The 9,688-nt window shown below is 34.9% G+C and overlaps 1 protein-coding gene across 1 annotated transcript in view; it reads left to right on the top strand.

Annotated features, from left to right (window-relative positions):
- The window catches only part of LOC123526698 (von Willebrand factor A domain-containing protein 8-like), a 106,991-nt gene extending 104,816 nt beyond the window's left edge, over positions 1-2,175 (top strand). Inside the window, exon 44 of the mRNA XM_053523090.1 lies at positions 1,376-2,175. Within this exon, the coding sequence (XP_053379065.1) occupies positions 1,376-1,481 (106 nt within the window). The 3' untranslated portion in view covers positions 1,482-2,175. The remainder of the gene's footprint in view (positions 1-1,375) is intronic.
- The last annotated feature ends 7,513 nt before the right edge of the window (positions 2,176-9,688 follow it).

The following is a 9,688-nucleotide window of genomic DNA, read 5'->3' on the forward strand; positions in this document are numbered from 1 at the left end:
TTGTCCCCACCCTGGGGCAAACTTAGTTTTACATAGAGTTGTATAGGGAAAACCTTTAAAAACCTTCTTGTCTTGAACCACAATGCAAAGAGCTTAGATATTTGCCATGTAGCATTGTCTAGTGGACCTCTACCAACATTGTTCAAATCATGACCAGTCTATGCACAATGAAATGTTGATTCTTCAGGTGTATCGGTTTAAATATCACTCAATAAGCACTGGCTATTAGTCCTTTCAGGGCTTTGATTTATGCATGTATGGATATTCAAATAACTTGACACAAATAACCAACATAACAATATAACATATGGCTTGCAAAATCCAGTCCCGTATCTCAGAGGTCAAGGTCACACTTAGAGGTTCAAGATGTAAGGTAATTTTCCTTGTCTGCTCTTAAAACTTTGTTATGCATGCATGAATGTTTAATACCATGGTACAAACAATCACCATATCAAGATAAAGGGTTGCATTCAAGATTCAAGCCCCTACCTTAAAGGTCAAGGTCACACTTAGAAGTAAAAAACATAACAATTTTTCCTGTCCTGTCTATAAAAACTTTTATATGAATGGATGGATATTCATGTAACTTGGTATAAACATCCACCATTACATGTTGATGTGTTCAGTTTAAGATCTAGACACCTAGCACAAAGGCCAAGGTCACGGGGATCAAAGATTTTACTAAATTTTTCGTGTGCAGTCTATAACTTTTGTATTTTATAGACATAGATGGATATTCAAATAACTGAGCACAAGCATTCACCATAATAATACAGTTAATCAAGTGCAGACTTAAACCGCGAAATATCAATACTTACACGCCTGAGATTTTATGTTGTTTTTCTTTTCTGGTGTATTACTTTTATACGCATAGCAGGATATTCAAATAACTTACTACAAACATTCTCTTTACCAAGACGATGTAATATTGAATCATTTAAAAGTGAAATAGTAATGTCCACTCATATTTCTCCTCCAGTCCTATTTTCAAAGTGCCATTACTCACAGGACTTAAACTTTTGTGTCCTAACATCACACAGCAGGGGTATCCATGTCCTGTGGACATATTTCTAGTTTTAGATTTACAATATCTAATTTTCGTGGTTTTGTTTTAGCATTTTCATGTTTGAAATATTGCTAAGTTATTATGGGTTAAATTTAGAATTGTTGCCCAAGACTGCTGACTTTGTTTAACAGAAAATTCAATGATTTACTACATGTTTTGACTGATGATACTATGGTCATGATAGATGTCACGTTCAGTCATTGTGATCAAAAACAAAAGTTCAGCAAAATTTGGTATGTTCCATTCACATTACCTGTATTTAGATAAAACCTTTAGCAATAGAATTCTGTATATACCTGTCTTTTTCAGGTTACACAAACAATTACCAATGGGTCACGCCTTTATCTGCCTTGATACGAAAAACTTGCCACAGATATTGCAGCAGATCTTTACTTCTACCATGCTGTCAAAGTAAATATAAATTTATGCATCACAAGGACCTGTGTGAAATATGATACAAAAATGTCTTAGACAAGTCCCTTTGGTTATGAAGGCCTGTTTGTTTACTAGAGCCAACATTATCTTATCTTGGCAATCTTCTAGAACATGCTGGAGCCAAGTAGCAACAACATTTTATCATGGCAATCTTCTAGAATATACTTGAGCCAAGTAATAACATCTTATCGTGGCAATCTTCTAGAACATGCTGGAGCCAAGTTGCAACATCATCTTATCATGGCAATCTTCTAGAACATACTGGAGCCAAGTAGCAACAGCATCTTATAGCAATCTTCTAGAACAGGCTGGAGCCAAGTAGCAACAACATCTTATCATGGCAATCTTCTAGAACATGCAACATCATCTTATCATGGCAATCTTCTAGAACATGCTGGAGCCAAGTAGCAACATCATCTTATCTTGGCAATCTTCTAGAACATGCTGGAGCCAAGTAGCAATATCATCTTACCATGGCAATCTTCTAGAACATGCTGGAGCCAAGTAGCAACATCATCTTATTATGACAATCTTCTAGAACATGCTGGAGCCAAGTAGCAACATCATCTTATCATGGCAATCTTCTAGAACATACTGGAGCCAAGTAGCAACAGCATCTTATGGCAATCTTCTAGAACATGCTGGATGGAGCCAAGTAGCAACAACATCTTATCATGGCAATCTTCTAGAACATGCAACATCATCTTATCATGGCAATCTTCTAGAACATGCAACATCATCTTATCATGGCAATCTTCTAGAACATGCTGGAGCCAAGTAGCAACATCATCTTATCTTGGCAATCTTCTAGAACATGCTGGAGCCAAGTAGCAACATCATCTTATCTTGGCAATCTTCTAGAACATGCTGGAGCCAAGTAGCAACAACATCTTATCATGGCAATCTTCTAGAACATGCTGGAACCAAGTAGCAACATCATCTTTTCATGGCATTTCATTAACTGTGATATGAAATATACAATATTGAAATTAAAGAAAGTCAAAAAATAATGCACGGGTGTGTTTTGTAGAATTCGTTTTGTAGTTATGTGCTTAATCTTTTCTAATTACTGATCTCATGCAGCAAAGAAAACATGAGGTTACTACTTCATTGAACAAGTTGATGGCTTAGAAATTACTGTATTGTTTACTGTCCATTATTGCCCACTTTCAAAGATATCCAATGTGCATCTTTCATTTATTTTTAGATACAACAAATGTACTTACTTTGAATGAAGATAATACATAGAACTGGTTATACACATAAACTGTATTGTTTGCTGTCCATTTTTACCCCACTTTTAAAGATATCTAATGTGCATCTTTCATTTATTTTTAGATAATTTTCTTTAAATGTAGAAAATCCCCATCAAATGAATTGAAACTAACTGTGATTGTAAGGCTACACTAAAAATTATATGTCATTTATACACATATGTTAAAAACACTCCCAGTATTTTTAGTGGTAGCACACATTTATACCAAGCATAGGGGTAGTAGGTGTTTTAAACCTTTAACACAGTATTGTTTATACACACAGACATGTTAATTTTATGTTTACATAGATACTGTGAAGTAATTGTTCATATTTTCAAATATGACATTTGGTCTTGTATATCTTTAATGGAAATATTTATAATTTATATGCATTTTCTTTTAAATGAACTATCTGAGGAAACTGGGTCATATATTTTATGTTACTTGTCGATATAATCAAATTATCAGAGAGAGGTGAATTGGAGATTTTTGTGTGCATGTGTATATATTTGAAACAATTTGAACTGAATAGTTTACATTTTACATATATTAACCTGTAGGTAAATCAGTTATTGTGGAAAGTAGAAGATCATGGGTCTTTATGCTTTAAGCAAATGTATAACTAACTGAAATATCAGTGAAACTTGAAATGATTATGTTGAAGTTATATATACAAGTATGAAAAACTGTCTTCCCAGAAAGTGAATTGGTATAGATTTTACTGAATTATGTGATAAAAGTTAAATTGGATATGTTCATGTTGTATTTAGAAGTGTATAACGGAAAGAAATGAAATGTATTGGTAAACACTGTTCTCTGTTAAGGATGAATTGCTTTTTGTAATGATAGTTGTCTTAATGATTCTTGTAGGGCGGAGCTTGAAACTACTGTATCTTGTTCTCTATTTATATACAATTACAGTAGTTTCACGTTCAACCTTTGACTTGTGTATTAAATTGTATTTATTTTATGATTGGATATTATTATGCAAATGTTTGTTTTGATAAGGCTATGTCAGTGTCTTAAATGAAAGACTGTTTTGATGTCGCTAGTTGGAAAAATTCATTCAAAATTAGTGTAAATAAAGTAATGAATTCTAGAAAAAAGTTGTTTGTGTCCTTTACAGAATGTTGGAAATACTGGTGATGTAAAACCATTTGAGACAGACAATACCAAGTGTAAATATATTAAACATCTAATCAGTACAGAGTTGATTTAGCTACTCTAGTTACTCTAAGAGACAGTTAAAGCCATATATTCAAATTGTTTCTACCGTTTGGTCGTATAGTTGTTCCAAGACATAGTACTGTTGTCAAGGGAATCTATAACAATGACCTTAATGTCCATAAGCGGTTGATTAATTAGGAACAAAGTCAGTTTGTCTTGTGTTACAGTCTTTTGATCATGGGGTATTTTTGACAAGTATAAAGTGAGCTTTCCTACACACCTCGTAGTTCATGTCAGCACTGGATTTTTAGCTCACCTGAGCCCACCTGAGCCAATTGCTCATGGTGAGCTTTTCTGACCGCTCAATGTCTGTCGTGCGTCCGTCAACATTTTATAAAAAAATCTTCTTGAAAACCACTGGGCAGAATTACACCAAACTTCACAGGAATGATCCTTGGGTGTCCCCCTTTCAAACTTGTTCAAAGAATTGATTTCCATGCAGAACTCTGGTTACCATGGCAACCGAAATGAAAAACTTTAAAAATCTTCTTGTCCAAACCCACATGTCATAGGGCTTTTATATTTGGTATGTAGCATCATCTAGTGGTCCTCTACCAAGATTGTTCAAATTATCCCCCTAGGGTCAAATATGGCCCCGCCCTGGGGTCACATGGTTTACATATACTTACATAGGGAAAACTTTGAAAATCTTCTTGTCCGAAACCACAAGGCGTAGAGCCTCAATATTTGGCATGTGATATCATCTAATGATCCTCTATAAAGAGTATTCAAAATATGCCCCTGGGGTGAAAAGAGGCCCCGCCCCAGGGGTCCCAAGTTTCACATAGATTTATATACATTTATTACTTTAGTAGTTGGGTTCAGTTGTACAAGAACAAAAAGTACAATAAGATTAAGAATGGTAACAGTAAATAAAAGTTAAAAAGTTCAACAACAAAAAAAAGATGTATATGTCGCAGTATTAATAGAGGTATAATGCCTACAGCTAGTACTTTTCCCCAGACTGTTTATCTTAAAAAATATTTGATACTGACAACAATAGACTTCATAAGAGTACGAGTTCGAAATTTACGCCAAATTATGATAAAATCAGTAAGCACCATTTCTAGCTAAATGCTGTCAACGAAAACAAAACTGATTATATGGAAGAACTTAAATGTAAAACTGAAAGAAATATGTAAAGTGCTTCATTTTGGCACATTGATATTTTCATTTTGTCGCATTGGCGATGCGCTAAGACAACACAACGAAACTTTAAAATTTACTTATTGCGCTACAGTTTGTTTGTTTTGGGTTTAACGCCGTTTTTCAACAGTATTTCAGACATGTAAGGGCGGGCAGTTAACCTAACCAGTGTTCCTGGATTCTGTACCAGTACAAACCTGTTCTCCGCAAGTAACTGCCAACTTCCCCACATGAAACAGAGGTGGAGGACTAATGATTTCAGACACAACGTCGTTTATCAAATCGTCACGGAGAACATACGCCCCGCCCGAGGATCGAACTCGCGTAGATCAACGCTCTACCTACTGAGCTAAGTGGGCGGGCGGCGAGCGCGCCAGAACAACACAACCAAATGTGCTACATAAACCACAATCCTAAGTCATCCTAATCTAAATGCCCTAAGTCAGCCACCATACTATCGTACGAGTGGTTTAGGTCGCTGACTTGGAATCACTTGCCCCTCAACGATGTGGGTTCGAGCCTCAATCGGGGCATTGAATTCTTCATGTGGGGAAGCTATACAGCTGACTTATGGAAGGTCGATGGTTCAATTCAGGTGCCCGCTCGTGATGAAATAATACACGGAGGGGCACCAGGGATCTTCCCCCACCATCAAAGCTGGAAAGTCGCCATATGACATATACTTACGTCGGTGCGACGTTAAACCCAACAAAAGCAAACAAATGTGTAAGTTACACTCGTAAACGGAACTTTACAGAAGTGATCCGTGAAAACTAATGACAATATTTGACATCTTAACCTTATCAAAAATTTGCTGTTGTTTCTACTTTCGAGTTCGATTTTCTCAAAAAGCTCATATATTGTAGCTTACAACAGTAAAACATCTTGATTGTTAATTTACTACCGTTTTCTTTGTCTGAGTCGCGTACGAATTTCTATTGTTTCAATTATCTGACACTAATTGGGGTCATCCAAAATGTTGCAATAGTCAGAAAAGGTCCCTAAAATTTCAATACCAGTTTTGTATTACAATAATGCTAAAATATTCCAATCATGCCTTGTCTTTAATTATTCCTTGAGATATAGGCTTTTTGATTTTGTTAAAAGGTTGTTAGAATTTTCAGTTATAGAGCTAGTCATGGCACGCGTTTTCGTACACAAATATATATAATATAAAAAAAAACGCGTTGTTTTTCATTCTTCAGACTTCAAAATATAGATTTTTTTATAATCGAGACAGTTTACCTCGAGTCAAGCGTTACAATCGCTTTTCGATTTTCATCATTAAAGTAGTAAAAACAGCAAATTCTCATGTATTTCCGTAACATATAGTTTGTCAGTAATTACGTTTTAAAGCCTTCTTAAGAGATATAGCATTTATTTCCAGATATTTATAAAAGTATTTTTTCTAGTTGTCGAACGATATGTTGGCCAGTGCCTTTAATATTTAAAATACATGTGTATTTCAGGTCTCCTTGAAAATGTGTCTTTTCAGTTTAAAAAGTTTTTAAATATTATGGATCCGTGGCCTATAAATGCATTTTACTTTACAATAATGTGAATTTGGATTTTGAACGTTAAGATAAATTATCAAAATTTATAACTTCATATCCATAATTTATATTTTAACTTTAAAGTGCTTAGACAAGAGCCGTAATAATTGTCCCTTTCCGCGGGGCATGTCAGACAAACAGACACTAATCCAATTAGTAACGGTAATAAACAGAAATATGTCGGCATTTGGTTAACTTATTGTCAAACGTGTTATTTGACTTTATCATACATATATGCAATCATTACAAAAAGATAAGATAAGAAATTTATAATAACAATATCATGAAACAAGAAACATGAAATTTACACCCGACCCAATAGACTTGTATATCTAAGAATGGAGATAATAATATTTGAAACAATCGTAGAATATAACAATGAAATGAAGCCCTCCCTTTGAATGAAGACTTGAATAAATGAATTTTAGAATTATCAGTGATACAATAACTGCAGCCGAATAATATGTTTTCATATTTGCCCATTACTTTTAAGTGATTTATGTGAAAAAAAGAGTAAACTGCAAATGTATGTTTTAATGCGAATATTACTTTCATTGTCCATGTGTTATATTTACACACATGTACAATATTCAAGTTTAACTATGAACATGTAGTTTTATATGTTAATCAACTTTATGTTATGTTTTAATGCAATAAATAACTCTGGTAGTGAAACTGGTATTAAATGAATTAAAAAGTGGAATATTTTTTATTTAAACATGTAATTTAAAATATTAATTTAAACTGTATTTTTATTTAATCTGACAAGTAATGACATTAAACACCATGTCTGTCTAATTCAGAGACATACCAGTTTATCCGGTGTCATCAGTACATGTGTACTATGACGGGCAAAATTTTCCAAATTAGTAAAATCAGTGATATTCAAACGTTTAGGGAAGCAAGAAGACATAAAAATAACTTAAAAATAAACTCATTGAAAGAAAGATTAACTTTTCTAGTTTACTTCAATAACTTTATAAATGTTGTGACGTTATTATAAATATAAGAATAGATCATTTTAAAAAACCATGTAAAGCTTAAAATCTATCATTTCCTACAGAAATCAATGGGACTCGGAATCAAAATTAGTTACTTATTTCAAACGCATAGGGAAGCAAGAAGATCATATTTTATTTTATCAAAAATTATATTGAAAGAAATTGCAAACATTGCAGATTAATTCAATAACTTAATAAATATTGTCAGATAATGCTTTTGATGTAATTTGATGTGTTAAAGTTTTTCTCCTTCTATATTTCAATAGGCGTAAATTGACCGATAATCGCTAATCGATACACTCAATAAGCTGTTTTCAGGGGAGACAATTTCGCCAATAAGCCAGCAAATTGGCTGAGATTTCTGGGTATGAAAAATTAACTGTATTTCCATTTTCTATGGTGGCTGATTTCTGCCAGTGTCGTTCTGGCGCCCCCGCCATAACGAAAGAACGACGTATTCCTCTTTTGGCGTTGTCTCGTTCTGTCGTTCTGGCGCCCCCGCCATAACGAAAGAACGACGTATTCCTCTTTTGGCGTTGTTTCGTTCCCTCGTTCTGGCGCCCCCGCCAAAACGATATAACGAAGAATGCAACGCGACAGAACGAAAGAACGACACTTATAAACGGCGCCCTAAAAAACGTCGTCTTGGCGTTCTTTCGTTCTGGCGCCCCCGCCACAACGACGGAACGAAACAACGCCAAATGTGAAAATATCGTTCTGGCGTTCTGGCGCGTTCCGGTAGAGCATGCGCAGTGTTGTTATGTTTCGGCAGAGTAACTCGGAGTTACTCCCTTTTAGTGGAGACTGCCTTTTGGGTTGTTCCTAATTCCCATATCGTACCTGTACCGTACATTCATATTCGGCAACTTTCGATTTTCACGGAGTGTGGCGGAAACATACGACGAAAAAAATCTATTTTTAGACGTATTTAAGGGGCTGTTGTTGTGGTCTTAGCCGATTTCATCATGTTTATGATATGTATATAATTTAATGTCATTTTGAAAATTGTATCTTAAGGTTCATTATGTTTGCTGCTAATTGATGACCCAGTTTTTCGTCATATTTAAACATGTAGTTCACAAAGGGAGTGGATATAACCACATGTTTTCTGATATTATTCTTTTCCATCAAAGCTAGAATGAATGCATTAAATAAAAAAATATTAACTTGTGTTTAGAGTAAAAATATGGCTAAGATGTTTTAAGTATATAACCGTATACATATTTAACACAGTATGTTTATTTTTTTTCAAATTTGAATAACATGAGTATTATAGCTGGATATATACGCTAAGTCGCTGTTATTCTCAGCTAAAGCTTGAAACAAAACCGGGTGATATGAATAAAATGAAGTGTGAAATATGAAAGATAGATGCCGTTTCCAAACTTGTATGGATTCCGTGAAAAAGTGTATCTATCTATTTATGAAACAGTAAAAATGGGCTTAAGCAAAATACGAAAATTGTGACAACACTGCGCATGTTGTTTCGTTCCGTCGTTGTGGCGGGGGCGCCAGAACGAAAGAACGCCAAGACGACGCTTTTTAGGGCGCCGTTTATAAGTGTCGTTCTTTCGTTCTGTCGCGTTGCATTCTTCGTTATATCGTTTTGGCGGGGGCGCCAGAACGAGGGAACGAAACAACGCCAAAAGAGGAAAACGTCGTTCTTTCGTTATGGCGGGGGCGCCAGAACGACAGAACGAGACAACGCCAAAAGAGAAAAACGCCATAACGACAGAACGACACTGGCAGAAATCAGCCACCATAGTTTTCATTAATACAAGGTTGCGTTCATTAGAAGTAATATATCTCGGACCGGTCGAGATAGACTGTTAATAACAACTCTCGTGCTGTGTTATATACGAGACACTTCCAGGCTGTAAAATGCACGATTTTAACTCGACAGTATGACTTAATTGGCGTACAAGCAAAACCATTTGAAACATCGAATGAAGTGCATTTGGACAATACATAGTTATATTTTTGATGAACTAAAGGAACAACAAG

This window comes from Mercenaria mercenaria, chromosome 14 (genome assembly GCF_021730395.1).
Source record: "Mercenaria mercenaria strain notata chromosome 14, MADL_Memer_1, whole genome shotgun sequence".
Classification (NCBI taxonomy): Eukaryota; Metazoa; Mollusca; class Bivalvia; order Venerida; family Veneridae; genus Mercenaria; species Mercenaria mercenaria.